This window comes from Erinaceus europaeus, chromosome 13 (genome assembly GCF_950295315.1).
Source record: "Erinaceus europaeus chromosome 13, mEriEur2.1, whole genome shotgun sequence".
NCBI lineage: Eukaryota > Metazoa > Chordata > Mammalia > Eulipotyphla > Erinaceidae > Erinaceus > Erinaceus europaeus.
Window position 1 is genome coordinate 9640896 of NC_080174.1, and position 19222 is coordinate 9660117.

General features: G+C 40.5%; 1 protein-coding gene across 2 annotated transcripts in view; it reads right to left on the bottom strand.

Annotated features, from left to right (window-relative positions):
- Positions 1–19222, bottom strand: part of OPRM1 (opioid receptor mu 1) — an 87607-nt gene that overhangs the window by 16633 nt on the left and 51752 nt on the right. Inside the window, exons 2-4 of one of the 2 annotated variants that reach the window (XR_009553621.1) lie at positions 15583–15935; positions 14303–14823; positions 10311–10406 (exon numbers count right to left, since the gene is read on the bottom strand). Coding sequence is in view for 1 of the 2 variants with exons in the window: in XM_007516131.3 (XP_007516193.1) it covers positions 14303–14823; positions 15583–15935 (874 nt within the window). In the remaining variant the exon portion in view is untranslated. The remainder of the gene's footprint in view (positions 1–10310; positions 10407–14302; positions 14824–15582; positions 15936–19222) is intronic. The other variant, XM_007516131.3, reaches the window with a different exon arrangement.

A 19222-nucleotide genomic window follows, 5' to 3' on the forward strand; every position in this document is an offset into this window, starting at 1 on the left:
AGTCTATCCCAAGGTCCAACTAAATGTCAAATCTTAAAATATTAACACTTTGCAAAATTCCATTGTTATCATTATTGCCTCCAAGGTTATCGCTGGGGCTCGATGCCAGAATAGGATAGAGAGAAACTGAGAGAGGAGGAGTGATAGAGAGGGAGAGAGAAAGAGAAACACCTGCAGACCGGCTTCACTACTTGTGGTTCTCTCCCCTGTAGGGGGGGAGGAAGGGGGTTGAACTCAGATCTTTGTGGGGGTCTTTGTGCTTAGTACTATGTGCTTAACTGGGCACGTCACCACCTGGTCCCCCTCAACATTCCTTGTTTATAAGCAAAATATTGATGCTTAAATATTCAAGACTTTCATAGAAAAGGGAAGTCTTGTATTTCAAAACATAGGAACTTAAATTATTATCTTTAAGTCCTGTTGGTCATTATGCCTGGTCCCAGCATTGCTTGATGCTGTGGTCTATTTACATAATCACTGTTTTGCCTGAGACCTGCCCTGCCTGCAGGATATTGGTTTAATCCCATTGGTTAGAACCTTCGCAACAGCTGCTATGGAAGCTTTCTATGTTCATGCTCTTTTTTTGCTCCGCCCCCTCTCCTAGCCATTTCCTTTCCCCATTTGCCACTTCCAGTTAAAAGATCTATAAAAGGCATTGTATCTGATCAATAAAGGAGAGTTGCATTGCATTCCCGATCAGCCATGAGAGTTCCTGGTTCCTCTCCCGCATCACTGAGTAAGCAGCAGCCCAGGTTGACTCTGGTTGAGTTCTCTCCCCCGCGATGCAACCCGACAAAGTCCCTTTCTGTGTAGCATCTACTCACCCTTTTGGGGGGGTGGGGGGTGGGATGGGGTTTGGCACTTACGTAACAACTTTGGCATTCTAAGTGATCATTTTACTACCTCTCTCTCTCTCTCTTTCTCTCACTCCCCATCTATGGATCCATGTATCTATCTATCTCTATCTTTTCCCTTTTTTCAAATGTTACTTTTCCTTTTCATAGAGGTCAGAGTCAGAGATAAATAGAGAGGAAGAGAAAGCCAGTGAGAATAGGAGACAGCTGCAGTAAACTCTATTGTTTCTTCTCTGTGGGTGAGGACTGGGGACTTGAACCTAGGTCCTCCTCACACATGGGTATCAGTGTGCTTTATTAGATGGATCACCATTTGGTCACACTACTAATTAATTTTAACTATTGGAGTTTAACTGAGTAAGTTCCCTGTTCACAAGTATTTATCTGTAGTACTCCAAGGCACTATAAGTAACATGTATCTTTTCTATTTCCAAGGGGTAGCTCAAATTCAGCATTTTCAAAAAGCATATTACTTAAAATGATTTATTTAAAAATTTTACTGTCTATTTATTAGATAAAGGCAGCCAGAAATTGAGAGGGAAGAGGGAGTTAGGGAGGGAGAGAGACAGTCCTATTTCACCATTCACAAAGCTTTCCCCCTGCAGGTGGTGACCAGGGTCTTGAACCCAGGTTCTTGAAGGTTGTAATAACATGTGCTCTCGACAAGGTGCATCTTCCTCTGGCCCCTGATTATTTTTAATTTTACATGAGTCTACATGACTATATTTGGGGATTTATGAATATAAGGACATGTTAGGTGATATCACAGAGAAAAGCATACAACAAGAGTAAGAACATTTTGCTATGTGGTAAAATATAGGATGGTAATTGAATTATCAAATGTACAGTCACTATATCTCATTCAATGTTCAGGGATTACACTGTTAACTATATTTTCTTGTGGTCAAGGGTTTATCTGTTAACAACTGCATTTTTCTTAACTTAAGATATCCTTATTTCTTATTGTAATTTTCTGTATTTTTTTTTTTTGCATTTTACCCTACCATCACAAAAACGTTTATTGGATCACATGGCAAGTATATTCATTTCTATGGTTTAAGGGACTTAGCTATAAAATATAGAGAACTTTGAACATATATAATATTCATTTTATTTTTGAAAATCTGTCAAATATTATATATATATACCACATAACATATGATAGACTTTAGATAAGGTAGTAAATATGTCATATATTACATAAAGCATGTGGTTTATAATAGCATGTATTATATATAATATTTTCTTCACTTATTTGGAGACTTGTTAATGTGGGTAGAAAAAATAAGGGTAAAATGGGGCTCACTTTCCTGATGCTTCTCTCAGTTCATACCAACGGATACTGCATCTGCTGATCCCAACTTACTCAATGTAATAAGTGCCACCTCTGCATACTTCACTTCAGATTGTGTCCAGAGACAACAGGCATGGAATGTCAACCATTCAGCATCATTACTCCAGTGAGGCCCTTTCTTTTTCATAGGACTCCTTAATTCCATTATGGCTGGTTCACTTCCTAACAAAGCCTCAAAACCTAGATATAGACCAGGTCCCATGCGATAGGACAGATGTACACATGTATCCATAAATTAGGACAAAATATACATCTGAAAGCAAAAGTGCACACTAGTCTGCAGTGAGTCAATAAATGAATAGTTTCTACTTAGACCTAGATACCCTCCTCACCTATTACACTTCTCTCACTCACTCCAAAGCTAACCTTATCAAAGTACAGACTGCGAAAGCTGAATAAAGGCAAGAGACTGGCATACTTTAATGATGATCCTTTAGTCACTATCAGACCACCCCATCAGTTGGGGCCCTAGTTGGGGAGTCCTGGGATTCCCACAGAGACACAATGAGCCTAGACCTGGAATAGATCCCTCTCTCCACTGGCATTGGTCATCTCTATTAGGAACAACACAATGGACCCCTTTGGGGGCCCCCATAGGACCTTGCCCTCAATGTGGATCAATCAACAATGGTAGAGCATGTTACATCTTCCAAAGGGGAGTTGGATAACACACTCTATTTACCATCTGGGGAATATGGGTCCTGAAATGGGTGCAACTTGGAATGTTCCTATTCGTGAGCACAGAATGCGAGTTCAGACCTAGAGGGATGTAGAGGTTACATAGGTTCCTATGCTGAATATAGGCCCCAGATCAAATCAGTGGGATTTATAGTCAACAATATTTAGACATCTTTACCATATTTGGGAGCTACTCTCTTCCCTGATTTGGCTTTCTAGCCATTTTTGTAGCCATGACATCATCTCTCCAGACAATAACCTGAGTCCACCTACATATCAGACTTCAGGCTCAGGCAAAAACTAATAAAGTCATGGGCCCTTTGGAATATACCTAAAATAGACCTACTAGTTATTTCCAAAATGGAGACCCCAAATCCTCATCTGTAGATTCCATCCCTTAGGTTCATGAGTCAACAACCTGTTTGGCTTTATATGTTAACTCTTTGTTCAGCCACCAGGTTCCAGATGCTAGCATGATGCCAAATGGACTTCCCTGGGCAGATTACCCCACCAATGTGTCCTGGAGCCCTGATTTTCCAGAACCCCACACCACTAGAGAAAGAGAGAGGCAGACTGGGAATATGGATCGACCTGTCAATGCCCATATTCAGTGAGGAAGCAATTACAGAAGCCAGACCTTCTACCTTCTGCATCCCACAATGACCTTGGGTCCATACTCCCAAAGGGTTAAAGAACTAGAAAGCTATCAGGGGAGGGGATGAGATACTGAGTTCTGGTAGTGGGAATTGTACCCCTCTTATCCTATGGTCTTGTCAGTGTTTCCTTTTCATAAATAAAAATTTAAAAAAATAAGGGGAAACAAGTGAGTATGATTAGACAAATTCTGTGTTTCTGATGTCAACACAAAACAGAATAGCAGAAGAGTGTGGGTAATTTTAGAGACAAAAAAAAGAAAGAAAGAAAAGGACTAAGGAAACTCCCCTTCCTTCCTATCTTTCTGTATTCTTCCCATTTGCCCTCCATTTTATCTTTTACCCCTCATTCTGTTCTCTCTTTATTTTTAAAGATTTAAAAAACTATTTATTTATTCCCTTTTTGTTACCCTTATTGGTTTTTATTGTAGTTATTATTGTTGTTGTTGACCTTGTTGGATAAGACAGAGAGAAATGGAGAGAGGAGGGGAAGACAGAGAGGGGGGGAGAAAGATAGACACCTGCAGACCTGTTTCACCGATTGTGAAGCGACTCCCCTGCAGGTGGGGAGTCAGGGGCTTGAACCTGAATCCTTAAGCTGGTCTTTATGCTTGGTGTCACGTGAGCTTAACCTGCTGGGCTACTGCCCAGCTCCCCTCTGTTCTCTTTTATAAATTACTTTATCTAGTGTGTGTGTGAGAGTGAGGAATATTCAGAGAGGGAGACCAAAGCACTGTTTAGTGCTGGTTTATGGTAGTGCTGGGGATTAAACATAAAACCTCAGAATCTCAGGCATGACATTTTTTCATAACCATCATGCTGTCTTCCTGGACTTCTCCATTCTCCATTTCTAGTAAATGATATATTTGTATCATACAAAAATGGCACTGTGTTTCTCTACACACCCCTGTTTCTAATCTTTTATGCATTTGATTATCCATCTATCATTCATCTGTTTATTGCAATAAGGAAACAAATATATGATTCTAGCATTTGTTTTCACTATGAAACGTTTTGCCATTTCAAATCCATAACATTTACTATATTAAATAAGTCTCTGAATGCTTAAAAGAATGCTAACAAGGGGTCGGGCGGTAGTGCAGCAGGTTAAGCACACATGGCGCAAAGTGTAGGGACCGGCTTAAGGATCCAGTTTGAACCCCCCAAAGCTCCCCACCTGCAGGGGAGTCGTTTCACAGGCAGTGAATCAGGTCTCCAGGTGTCTGTCTTTCTCTCCCCCTCCCTGTTCCCCTCTTCTCTCCATTTCTTTCTGTCCTATCCAACAATGAACGACATCAACAATAACAATAATAACCACAACAAGGTTACAACAACAAGGGCAACAAAAGGGGGTAAAATGGCCTCCAGGAGCAGTGGATTCATGGTGCAGGCACTGAGCCCCAGCAATAACCCTGTAGGTAAAAAAAAAAAAATAGTATAGCCACAGACCCTTTGCAATTTAACTAAAATATGCCTACTAGCTAGCCACAAAATGGAGGAACACCACACACCCTCCCTCATCTGCACTATTCCAACCCTTAGGTCCATGACTGGTCAACAATTTGTTTGGCTTTGTATGTTAACTCTCTTCAGCCACTAGATTCCAGATGCTATCATGATGCCAACCAGACTTCCCGGGACAGAGAACCCCACCAATGTGTCCTGGTACTCCGCTTCCCTAGAGTCCTTCCCTACTAGGGAAAGAGAGAGACAGGCTGGGAGTATGGATCGACCTGTCAATGCCAATGTTCAGTGGGGAAGCAATTACAGAATGGGTCCATACTCCCAGAGGGTTAAAGAATAGGAAAGTTATCAGGGGAGGGGAGGGGATGGGATACAGAGTTCTGGTGGTGGGAATTGTGTGTATCCTATGGTTTAGTCAATGTTTCCTTTTTATAAATAATAAAATAAAACCTTTGTAAGATCCTTGTGGCCTTCCAGCTATCAGAATGAGAATGTCAAGATATACTCTGGCATCTAACATACAGAAGGAGGCACACCTATGTCATATATGCACATGCACAAACGCATCCACAGAACTATTTTCCTTCTAAACCACAGAACTGAAAAGACTGGTCATTTGGTTCATTCACAGAATTCAGGTGGCCATGCTGTATAATTTTGTGAGTTATTCCCATTTGGAGCTTTGTTGTGGAACTGAAATGCTTTTCCTTTTCAAATTAGTTTTCCACAGATGCCTTACAGAATTAAATCAAGATTCAGTTTTTGAAAATGTTGTGGATGATTTTCAGAAAGAGGTTTCTGCTTTTAGTTTACTAAAGGATAATACAGTTTTCTAGTTAATACAACTGCAGAATATCTCATTTCTTGGTATGTCATTTCAAGATTTCTTTCTTTTTTTTATTGAGGGGATTAATGCTTTACAGTATAGTCACTGACATATGCATGCAATTTCATTATGTACAAGCCCCCCCACTCCTCCCTCCCCAGTATGCTCTGCGTTGGTGTAATACACCATGTCCATTCTACATTTCACTCTGTGCTAGAAAATTAGAGCTGCAGAGGGGCCACAGCACCTCTCCATTTTGGAATATGGTGATAATTTAGATTGAACCTGGGTCTGTTGGAACATCAGGTATATAAAGCTTGTACTTTAACAGTGAGCTCTCTCCACAGACTTGATTTTTAATTTTGTCAAAATATTTAGAAAGCACTCTAAAATTATTAAGAGAAGGTTTAGGAACAGACTTGTCATGCTATTAAGAAGGAGTTAGCAGGAGGTACTAGAAAATTAATTTTATTACTATTATCTTACCTTGTCTTATAAAAACATACTTGTTTTATTAGAATACTAGTCCAAGGATAACTATATTATTGTACTAAACATTTGGTACTAAATGTTTGGCAGGAACATTCACAGTGACCAGCTCGATGGAAATGGTTCAGTGGCTCAGTTAGATGTTACTGCTGGATTATTTACAACTTTAACTTCTCAGGTTAGTGTGCTTTATTTTCCATGAAGACTGCATCTCAGGAGGTGGCTTAGATGTAGAGCACCAGATTTACATGCTCAGAAACCCAGATTTGGGGCCTGGACTATGGTGCATTTGGTTGAACCCACATGTTACTAAGCACAAAGTCCCAGGTTCAAGCTCATAGTAACCTCTGTGGAGTAAAGAAGCTTCATGAGTAGTGCTGCCCGCAGAGAGCGCGCCCTCTCTCTCTCTCTCTCTCTCTCTCTCTCTCTCTTTCCCTTTCTCTCTCAGTCTCTCTAAGATAAATACATAAAATAAATTAAAATACTGGAAAGCTTCTACCTCCAAATTTGGTACCTAGTACCACATATGACTCAGTGATGCTTTGACTGCCCCCAAGTACATGTGCATGCTTGCTCTGTCATGAATTAGACATTTCAATCTACAGCTTACTTAGCATGATATTTTGATATATACGTGACCCAGGGTCAAATCTGGCCCCATAGCAATGAGGGAAATTTCAGTGCTGCTTCTCTCTCTCTCTCTCTCTCTCTCCCTTTATGTCTCTTATTAAAAGAGAAAATAAAAAAGTAGATTTTTGGACTCAGTGTTGACCTAATGAACTAGAATTTCTCAAGCTACACAGAAGTTACATATTCAAGGCTTCATGATAAAAAATGAGATTGTCTATCTGAGATGATATAATACGATTTGACCACAGAGTGGTTTTTTGTGAGAAAACAGAGAAAGACTGGATTTAGAGCAGAAACCTGATATTTGCCTGCCTTCTGTCTCTCTCTGGAGGTATATTCTTCTATAATTATTTAACATCTCTTCCTTTTTTTTTTTTTTTTACCCCTGAGGTTTGATGTAAGAAACTGATGGGATAGAGACCTTGAAAGAACTTTTAATCTACACACTTTCCTACAATTAAAAAAGAGCAGTGTTGTTTTTACCTTCATAGTTCATAAAAACTCTTTAGGAGCATGATGAGTTATTTTTTTCCCCACATAATATTATTATACTACTTTCCAAATTCATCTACGTGTCTTGCCAGAAAGCATACCTTAATATGTGGTTGGCATGGAACCAAGCAGTGCTGGCAGGTTCACAAGGCTCAGCTTCTAAGAAGTCTGAATTAGAGCTGGGTAGATTTGAACAGATGGAGCCAAGAGGATATTTTGAAGCACAGTAGCACCCAACAAGAACATCAGCTGGAGCCCAAGTCAAGGAGTCCTGAGACTTCCAAACAGCCATGATAGACCTAGACTTCCAATAAATCCCTCTCTCCACTGTTCCCGGTCACCTCTATCAGGAACAACACAATAGACCCCTTTGTGGACCGCCATAGGACCTTGCCCTCAACTTGGATCAACAATGGTAGAGAATGTTCCATCCCCTGAAGGGCGGCTGGACAACATACTCTAACATACCTGAGGAAAATGGGTCCTGATATTGGGGCAGCTCAGAATGTCCGTACTCATGACCACAGAATGTGAGCTCAGAGCTACAGGGATGCAGAGGTCACATAAGCTCTTAAGCTGAATATGGGCCCCAGATGACATCTAATCAGTGGGGTTTACAGTCAACAATATTTATACCCCTTTCCCATATTTGGGAGCTACTCTCTTCCCTGATCCAGCTTTCTGGTCCTTTTTGCAGCCATGACATCATCTCCCCAGACAGTAACTTGGATCCACCTGCATATCAGATTTCAGGTTCAGGGGGAAAAAAATAAAAAAAACCTTGTATAACCACAGACCTTTGGAATATAACTAAAATATGCCTACTAGCTACCTGTAAAATGGAGACCCCCCAACTCTTCATGTACACTATTCCAGCCTTTAGGTTCATGATTAGTCAACAACTTGTTTGGCTTTATAGGTTAACTCTTTTTTCAGCCACCAGGTTCCAGATGCTAGCATGACGCCAACCAGACTTCCCTGGACAGACAACCCCACCCATGTGTCCTAGAGCTCCCAGAACCCCGCCCCACTAGGGAAAGAGAGAGGCAGGCTGGGAGTATGTATTGACCTGTCAAAGCCTATGTTCAGTGGGGAAGCAATTATAGAAGCCAGACCTTCCACCTTCTGCATCCGACAATGACCTTGGGTCCATACTCCCAGAAGGTTAAAGAATAGGAAAGCTATCAAGGGAGGGGATGGGATATGGAATTCTGGTGATGAGAATTGTGTGGAGTTGTACCCCTTTATCCTATGGTTTTTGTCAGTGTTTCCTTTTTATAAATAAAATAAAATAAATAAAATAAAGTTTTACTTTGCATTAAAAGAAGAACAGAAGCAGGGTTGCCCATAGAGAAATTAAATGGCCCTGATATCAGATGGAAAATGAATGCCTTTTCCTGAATTTAGCTAATAAAGTCAGGGAGTCCCTAAGACCACACATTTTACATGAAGCAGGCATGCCGTACGTACTACAGCTGAGGTAATAGCCTGAGCATTGGAACCCACAAAAATATGATACCTTGATTTTTGTCTTTTTATATAAACAGAGCATGCCCATTTCCTGGTACTGGATTCTGGTCTTGACTTCTTCATCTACAGTTTGTCAAAAATAAAGTCAGAAATTAAGCAAAGAGTTGGAAAAAGAGCTCACTTGGAAAGGGTGTCTGCTTTGCCGTGCTGGTGAGGTTTGAGCCTGGCCTCCATCACAGTGGAGGGAGATTTCGTGCTGTGGTGTCTTTGTCTTTCTCTTTATGATACTATTCCTATTGCTATATGGAAAACTTTACCCAGAACAGTGAAGCCCAATGAAAATAAAAAAGAGAGAGAGGAGAGAGAGAGAGAGAGAGAAGCGGAAACATTTCTTTAAGAGAAATTATAACTATTTATGAATCTATGTGTTTATTTTGGATAAAGAGATAAATTGAGAGGAAAGGGTGAGGTAGAGAAGGAGAGACAAAGAGACACCTGCAGCAATGTTTCACTGCTTGTGAAGCTTCCTCCCTGCAGATGCAGTCGTACACCTGGTTTCTTGCACACTGATCTGTATATTCTCAACCAGGTATGCCAGCACCCAATCACAGAAGTATAACTTTTTATCAGAGAAATCAAGGTTGGAGAAGAAGACATGAAAAAAATCCTTCTGTGGGTGTATTTATTTAACCCCAAAGTTAGGTTATCAGGGGACTATACAAGACAGGGGCTGTTCACACAACCCTTCTTATCTCCTGAAATAGCATGAAGCCTGGGTTCATTCATTCATTCATTCAGAATGTTGTTTAATGTGTCAGGTATGGTGCCAGGTCTTGGTAGCAGGTACAAGAAGGACCTAGGCAAAGATATTTCCCATGAATGTTGGACCTCCTGCAGATGTCAGAAAGAATGACAATGAAACCTTCCCTTGAGTTCGCCAGTATACACCACTCTGCAGTGTGACTGTACCACCTACTTGCAATAGGTGAAGTCCATTTTTCCAACTCCTCAATCTATGAGCTGTGGTAATAATGAGAATAAACTTGTGCTGGCATGGTGGCATATGGAGAACCACTGGCAACTCGGGGGCATCATAGACCAGCTGAACAATGGCCACTTTGCCTGACTGAACTCAGGCTTGGTTGAAAGAACCACTCCATCCAGCCCTGCCCAGACCATGTAATTCATCTACAAGATATCACACACACACACACACACACACACACACACACACACACACACACACACACACACACACACACACACACTTACTTTAAGTCATTGAACTTTGGAATCACTTGTTACACAGCCAAAGCTAACTGAGTTGTCTGTAGTTACGTGAGTAGCATTCAAAGTTTATTTTGGGATACAGCATTTTCTCAGATGGGTTATCAAATTACCTTGGAAACTGCCAACTCTCCACTTGACTTTGCGCTGTAGGGACACGGCTGTCAGAATACAGACACCCTGGGAAGGTTTGGTATTGGATCTCTGATCTGCAGAATATGAAGTTTGACTAATGTGCTTGCAATGTGACATATAGAGTCTAATGGTTTTCTTGGAGAAAATACAAATACACAGGCAGGACATAAACATCTACAATGGTATACAATCCAAATAAGAGAACAGTTAAAGTGTGAATGCACATCTAGTTAGCTTGGCTTCCTAACAGGATGACTAGTAATATAAAAACAAACAAACAAGGAAACAAAAAAGGCCATTTGTCAGATGTTGAATTTGTATCTGCTAAGTCATCGACGACATGTCAAGCTATAGGCAACATCTCCAAATTGGCTCTTTAAATAATAATGTTGTCATGTTGATGGATTATGGAAACTGTCACCAAAGACTTCTCTACATCATTCCAGATGTTTGAGTGAAACTAACTGCCTTAATTCTAATGGTAGCATGTCACTGGAGGGTTGCAGAAGGGTTTTTTGATTTATCTTCATTTTTCAAATATGCCAGACTGTCTTTTCCTCCTTTCCTGGCAGCCTCTCTGCTGTGTCCAGTTCTCCCAGCTGGGTATGTTTGGGAAAGCAGCCAATGACAAGGCTAATATGTTTCTGCTGTTATCTGACATTGAGGCAGCTTCACAGAGGCAGTGAGGGAAGATAAGCCCTAATTGGATGTATTTTTAAAGCAAACCTTTTAGTTACTTAGACCAGAGCTTCCCAATTAGCTGCCTTTCTCCTATCCCTGACTGTGTAGGAACCACACTCATGTGAAAATGATGGATTTGGAAGGAGTCAAGGACAAAAAACAGGGCAGCTTATGGACAATCAAATGAACTCTGGAGAAATAATGACTTCCCTCCTCTGACGGGCTGGGAGCTCTATTTCCAGAAGAGCCAGGCCAATGAGGGACACTGAGGAGAGTCAATAAGAGGAGAGGCCCCAGTTGAGATCCAGGGCAGATTTTCAACAGTCACACCCTAAGGGTCTGAATATAGAAGGTATAGAAGCAGGAAAAAGAACTCACAGTTTTTAATGCCCTATGCTTTGTTCCAAGGGGAATATTTTACTACAGGGCCAACTCTTTTGACCTTTGTCTAAGATAGAGAATTTTCTCTTTTTGCATTATCTTTTACTGGATAGAGACAGTCAGAAATTGAGAGGGAAGGGGGTGATAGAGAGGGAGAGACACAGAGAGGACACAGAGAGACACCTGCAGCACGGCTTCACCACTTGCAAAGCTTTCCCCCTGAGGTGGGGACCAGGGGCTCGAACCCGTGTTCTTAAGCACTATAACTTGTGCACTCAACCAGGTGAACCACCACCCGGCCCCTTAAGATGGAGAATTTTAAATGACATCCTTTCACAGATTATCCTGAAGTTGGAAAAAAATTGACTTAGATTCTTCCCCTCTTTAAATCCATACCCAAGATTTTGATAGCTACGTAGGAGAGATATTTAGAAGGAAAAAATAAAAATGAGAGAGACAGGATGGCAAAACTGCTCACATGGATAGTGCACTGCTTTGCTGAATATTTGACCCAGGTTTGTACCTGGCCCCCACTGCACTGGAGGAAGCTTCTGTGCTACGGTTTCATTCCCCTTCTCTACCTTTCTGTGTGCTGAAAATATCAGCCCAGAACAGTGAAGCCCTGCTTGTGAACAAAAATATAAAGAAAACAAGACTACACTTCAAGGTCTTGATGGTCAAAAAAAGAAAGAAAGAAAGGAAAAGAAAAAATGCAGAGAAGAACAAGCAAGTGAAAACCCTTTCTTCCTGGCTTTAATCTCTGAAATGGGATTAGAATAAGATGTGACTAAATGATTTCCTTTTGACTGGAAATTCTTCTCTTACTTCATACTCTCTGGCTGGAGCAAGTTCATGTTCATATTAGCATCACTTAATATCATGGCTGTGGTGCAGATGTTCCCATATGGAAAATCCATCTGAGATATAATGTGTTTTTGTCTGTGCTCAGTTCTTCTTCTTCTAGCGTTTGCCCTTCTTCCGTAGCCAGTCAACAGCGTCAGGTTGAGCCTGATGTCAAGTTTCGAGACCTCCTTTGAATCTGGAGAGGTGGCAGTCGTTGACTATGTGGGTCATAGTCTGTCTGGAGCCGCAGGGGCAGTTCGGGTCGTCTCTGGCTCCCCAGCGATGGAACATAGCGGTGCACCGGCCATGGCCTGTTCGATAACGATTGAGGAGGGCCCAATCATAACGTGCTAGGTCAAAGCTGGGTTGACGCTTGCAGGGGTCTGTGATGAGGTGTTTGTTCTTGACCTCAGCTGACTGCCAACTCTGTTTCCAAGAGGAGTATCACTCTAGGACTGGTGAAATCGTTCACCTCAATGGTGTGTCTTCTTTGTCATACTAATAACCCAGGTTTTAATCCAGCTCCCACTGCTGGAATTTTCAGTGTTAATGGTCTCTGCCTCTTTCTTGCTGAAAAAGGCTGTCTGGGGGAACAAGGTCCCAGCAGTAGCAACAACAACAAAAAAAAAAAAAAATTGAAGGGTGGTCTGGGCTAGATTAGGTAGCAGCAGTGGTATGAGAAAGACCTTCTCTCTCATTCCTGGACATGACTTTTTGGTCATTTTTATGGGAGTGTCTGTTTCCATGAGCACAAGTGTCCTCCCCCCACCCCAGGAACTTATCAGGCTCTGACTCAAGAATTTACCTTGTAGGAAGGTAAGATTTGCATTCTGTGTTATACAATTTTTGGCTTCTGGCTCCATTTGAAAATGTACTTACTTAATGTTAATAATTGAGCAATATCCTTTGTTTATTTAAAGAATTCCAAGTTGACAAACTAGTGGTTTTGAAAGGTAATATTAACTTGTAGGCACATTTAAAAAAATTTTAAATTTATTTATTTTCCATTTTGTTGCCCTTGTTATTTAACGTTGTTGTGGTTATTATCATAGTTACTGATGTCATTGTTGTTGGATAGGACAGAGAGAAATGGAGAGAGGAGGGGAAGACAGTGAGTGGGAGAGAAAGACAGACACCTGAATACCTGCTTCACCGCCTGTGAAGCGACTCCCCTGCAGATGGGGAGCTGGGGGCTCGAACCCGGATCCTTAAGCCGGTCCTTGCTTTTTGAGCCACATACGCTTAACCTGCAGTGCTACTGCCTGACTCCCCTTTTTGGCACATTTTTGTCTTTTCTTCTTTTTATGTTGCCTGTGGTTACAATGGTATGTTTAATGTTGGCTCTTCTACACTTCTGTGTCGTGCTGTGGCTAGAAATACATCTTTCAATAATCATTCCTTGCCATAATTAGTCTTTATATCATAATAGTGATGGTAATAAAATTCATTTAGCTCTCAAAAATTCTATGCTTGATATCTGCTGTAAAATTCTGAAACAAAAACACGCAAATGTAGGAGTTAACAGTGATAGGCGTGGCTATCTTTTTATTTTATTTTTTTTGCTCTGGCATTGTTTTGTTGGAGACATGAAGAACTCACCACTATTATGAGAAAAGTGATGACTTTTTCTTTTTAACCACAGAATCAAGATAGGACTGGTTTTGTAGAGTGACAGGGACATTGGAATGATATGTCTGAAATATAGATCATTATCGAGAGAAAATGACAAGACCCAGAATAATTTCTACCATGTGCAAAAGTCATTAATTTTGCAATGAAGACAAGGTTGCAAAACTAAGTAATTCTTACCAGATGAATGGATTTCTGATTGGCATATTTTTGTATGTGAAAGAGTAGGCACATATATAGAGCTCAGTTTACTTAATAGAGCTTCTCTCTGATCCAACAGTCATAATTTCCCCCCTCACTCCTCTCTCTTCACACTATCATTCAATCTACCTAGCGACTGATATCCTACCAATAAATTAAAATCTTGAATTGATGTGAAGCTCTACAATTCTTAGGTGATCCCCAGTAGATATAGCAAAATCTAGAAGCTACTTACCTGATGGTTAGTTCTATCCACTGTATTGGCTGTGGAGGGGTGGTCTCTCGTGTTTTGGCGAATTCGAGTGGAATTCTGCTGCTCAATGGTGGAGGAAGTGGGGATACAGAACTCTCTGAAGCATCGTTTGAAGTTTTCATCCAGAAAGGCATAGAGGACAGGGTTCAGGCAGCTGTTTGTATAACCTAGAGCAATGCAGAAGTGCCAGGAAACAGTCTGAAAAGTAGTTTCTGGGATTGTAATCAAGGCTTTAATGATGACGTAGATATGAATGGGAGTCCAGCAGACTATGAACACAGCCACCACAACCAGCACCATTCGGGTGATTCTTCGAAGGTTCCTGTCTTTTTCTTTGGAGCCAGAGAGCATGCGGACACTCTTGAGGCGTAAGATCATTAGCCCATAACACACTGTAATGATGAGGACAGGCATGATAAAGGCAAAGATGAAAACACAGATTTTCAGCAGGTTTTCCCAGTACCAGGCTGGGTGAGAGAATGTTAGCGTGCAATCTATGGAACCTAGAAGAAAATAACGTAAGGAAGAATTAGTAGCAGCAGTGCATCACAATTTTGCTTACCGATATGTTGCTCTAACCAGAGCTAACTTAAAAGTTATTATACTATGCAAACACGTAGGGAAAGATTTAAAGAAACTGGGGAGGAAATTCAGTCACTGTTAATTCTCAGGAAGATCTGATTTTGGTTGTATTTTCCTAAGAATATAGTCTTTGATCAAACCTTAATGAAATTGATCTTCGACAGAGTCAACAATCATAGACCTCTCACTGTGGAATAGGTCATTTCTGGGCTCTCTATTGATGTAAAAATGCAAGTATTATCCAGAAGATTGCAACTAATAGGTGTTTTCTTTCTACTTTTTGATGGGAGGTTGCCATGCTGATAGGAATTCTAAAAAGATAATTTGGTCATATAGGCAGTCAACAAGCTTCCACTTAATGCTCATTAGAAACTCCATTTAGTCTTAAAAAGAGCTCTGTTTCTTTTCCCTCATAAATTTGATGAAAACAGAGAAACCGGGAAGCCACAGATTATAATCTTTTTGAAATGTGTAATGGGTTTACTATTATAGGGAAAGAGTCCTCTTTCAAAATGTTCAAAGACATTTCTTCTCAAAAAGAAGAATCATTAAAATTAAAACTCAACTAAGACACTGAACTCCACCAATTTTACTTGTCTCATGATATCATCATACATCTTAGATGGACGGTGGGTGATCTGTGAGCTCTCTCTATCCATCAGGCCTGCCACCTTACTTACCATGCCTGTACTTTGTTGTTGCCATGAACATAACAGGCAGACCAATGGCTGAAGAGATGATCCAGTTACACACATTGACGATTTTGGCATTGCGGGGTGTACGGAAATCCAGGGCCTTGACCGGATGGCAGACTGCAATGTAGCGATCAACACTCATTGTGCAGAGGGTGAATATACTGGTGAACATATTATAATAATCTATGGAGATCACAAGCTTGCAGAGAATTGTCCCAAAGGGCCATGTTCCCATCAGGTAATTGACACTTTGGAAGGGTAGGGTGCTGGTCGCTAAGGCATCTGCTAGAGCCAGGTTGAAAATGTAGATGTTGGTGGCGGTCTTCATTTTGGTGTATCTGGGTGGTGAAGGGGGAGCAGTGAGTGACAGAGTCAGACCAAGACACTGTTGTAAAATTCATATTATGTTTCCAGTAATGAAAAATTGCAAAGATTATAATGGAACATTTTTAAAAGTATTAGTTTGTTCTTAAATTTTATTTATTATTTATTGGAGAAAAACACAGAGAAGTTGAGAGGAAAGGGGAAAAGAGAGAGAGAGAGGGAAGGAGAGAGAGAGACGCCTATAGCACTGCTTCATTGCTTGTGAAAGCTTCCCTGCTGCAGGTGAGGACAGGAAGCTTGAACCTGGATCCTTGAGCATTGTAACATGTGCATTAAATTAAGTGCATCACCACCCTGGCCCCTAATGGAATGTTTTTGAGATTAGATCTAGAAAATCCATGTTCTGTTACTAGATTAATTATACTTGATGCCTATGAGCTAAAAGCCTAACTTCTCTGTCACTTATCTGTAAAATGAAAGTTTTACATTGGTTCTGCCTGGAGGTGGTGCAGTGGATAAAGCACTAGATTCTCAACCATGAGGTCCTGAGTTCAGTCCCTGGCAGCACATGTACCAGAGTAACGTCTGGTTCTTTCTCTCTCTGCCTATCTTTCTCATAAATAAATAAATTCTTTTAAAAAAGATATAGTAAAAACCATAGTAACTTCTTGTATTTTTTTTAATATGTCAGACCCTGTGATATGTATAATATGCCACAGAGGCTATCAGTTAAGTTTGAGACACTGAGTAAGATCTATTTATTCATTCATCTATAGTTTAAAGATTGATTTTGTTTATTTTCATGAGAGATGCATATATACAAAGGAGATAAGACGAGAGCACTGCTCACTTTGACATATAAGTTTACTGAGGATTGAACCTGGACCTTTTGGGACCTCATCCAGACAAGACAGGATGTGCTGCGACTCTGGTATTTCGCTGATTCTCATTCATATGTTAAGGAAAATTGAATTGCATCTAAACTTGTTTGTTTGTTTGTTTTTGTTGTTGCCTGAACATCACTGCTCTAGGCTGACTTTTTTTTTTTTTTCAGTTGAAAAGGAAGAAAAAGAGACAGAGAACAAGATAGGGATAGTACAATACCAAACTTCTTCCACTTCAGTGGGGCCCAGTCTTGAAGTTAGGTGTCTTCTAAGGTGAAGAAGCAGATGAGCTACACTCGTCTTTGCAACTTAATTTTGGATATTGAAAATGAGTTATTACAACCATGCATAGATAGATCTTTGTAAGGACATGTTTTTCTTCTCTTTGTTAAGTGCCTAGGGGTGTTTTCTGTCTTTAGAGTCTCCTACCAGACAGAAGAGACCCATTTATCATACTAACACATTATATCTGATGATAGTAGAATATCTTGCATTGGATCAATGCAAATACATTGTCAGATTTTCAAAGATGCATCATGTTTCATACCTATTTACCCTAATTAAGGAAACAGGCCTTGGCTTCACTGTGGGGGTAGTGATAACTCATTTCCCATTCTCAGTCCATGCCCATTGAAGTGGATTGTATGACCATAGTTCAAGACTTAATGACATAAAGTGATTGGAACCATACTGAATATCAGCAATAGTTTTGTGTCTTAACTAGAGTCAAAGATATTTTAAGGGAGGAGTAAAATATCAAGAGTAGATTATTTTAAAGTAATTATATCCGAGAGAATTTATATCTGAGAGAGTGTGCTTGAGAAGCCAACACGGAGAATTTGGTTTTGATAGCAAGTGAGAAATCCAAACATGGGTCATGTCTTCCTTGTACTTTATGTTCACATTGTGTAGTAAGTTCCTTTAAATGTCTGGTTGTGTTTGCTGATATTCAGACACCTGCAATTCTGAGTCGAAGACATTTAATTCAAGCTGACTGTTGGTTGGAGGAGACAGTAATACAGACACAATAGAGTAGACTTTTAAGTTAGCGTTCAGAGAAGATTTGGTTTCAGTAAGCACCAAGAAGTTGAACTTGTAATTGAGGAGAATTTCATGAATCTTCAAGGGGCAATAGAATCAATTTTATTTTATTTTCTTATTTTACTTTATTTTATTATATTTCATTTTTGCCACCAAGTTTATTACTTGGGGGTTGGTGTCTGCACAAAGAATCCACTGCTCCTGACAGCTGTTTTTTCCTTTTGTTATTTGACAGGACAGAGACAAATTGAGAGGGGAGGAGGAGATAGAAGGTGATCACTGGGGGACTGGGTGGTGGCACACCTCATTGAGCGCACAGTTCACAATGTGCAGTGACCCACGTTCAAGTCCCCAGACCCCACCTGCAGGGGAAGGGTAGTGAAGGAGGTCTGTAGGTGTTTCTCTGTGTCTCTTTTTATCTATTTCTCCTTCTCCTCTCTCTTTCTGGCTATGTCTCCCCAAGAAATCAATAAATATAATAAAATTAATAATAAAAATGTCTTTTAAAAGTTTTTTATTTTTTATTTAATTTTATTTAAGAAAGGATTAATTAACAAAACCACAAGGTAGGAGGGGTATAACTCCACACAATTCCCACCACCCAATCTCCATAACCCACCCCCTCCCCTGATAGCTTTCCCACTCTCTATCCCTCTGGGAGCATGGACCCAGGGTCGTTGTGGGTTGCAGAAGGTAGAAGGTCTGGCTTCTGTAATTGCTTCCCCGCTGAACATGGGCATTGACTGGTTGGTCCATACTCCCAGTCTGCCTCTCTCTTTCCCTAGTAGGGTGTGTCTCTATCTTTTAAAAATTATTATGGAAAAAAAAAGGAGAGAGAGAGAGAGAGAGACCTCTACCAGAACTTCATCACTTGCAAAGCTCCCACCCTGCAGGAGGGATGCTGGTGTTTGAACCCAGTTCTTGTGCATAGTAATGTGTGTGTTCAACTGGGTGTTCCACCACACATCCCTCAAAGTTGTTTCTTAAATTCTAGAATTCTGATGTCTGATCTAGTTTTCTATAATTGCAGAAGTGCCTGGAATCAAACCTAGTACATGCACAATTTCACTGTTCCATGGACAACATTTTCATTTAGGTGGAAGAGACGGAGAGATCATAGTCTCAGAGTTTTCATGACATTCTGGTACCATGCCATTCTGATATAGTGCCAGAGTCAAAGCCAGACCACAGGTGCAGACATGCAAGGAACAGAACCCATTTGGTGAGCTAGTTCTAGACCACCAGATTAGAAGAATTTAAAGAGAAAAGATAATGTCCTGGGAGGTGGTGCAGTGAATAAAGCATTGGATTCTCAAACATGAGGTCCTGGTTTCACTTTCTTGTTACCACGTGTGTCAGAGTGATGCTCTAGTTCT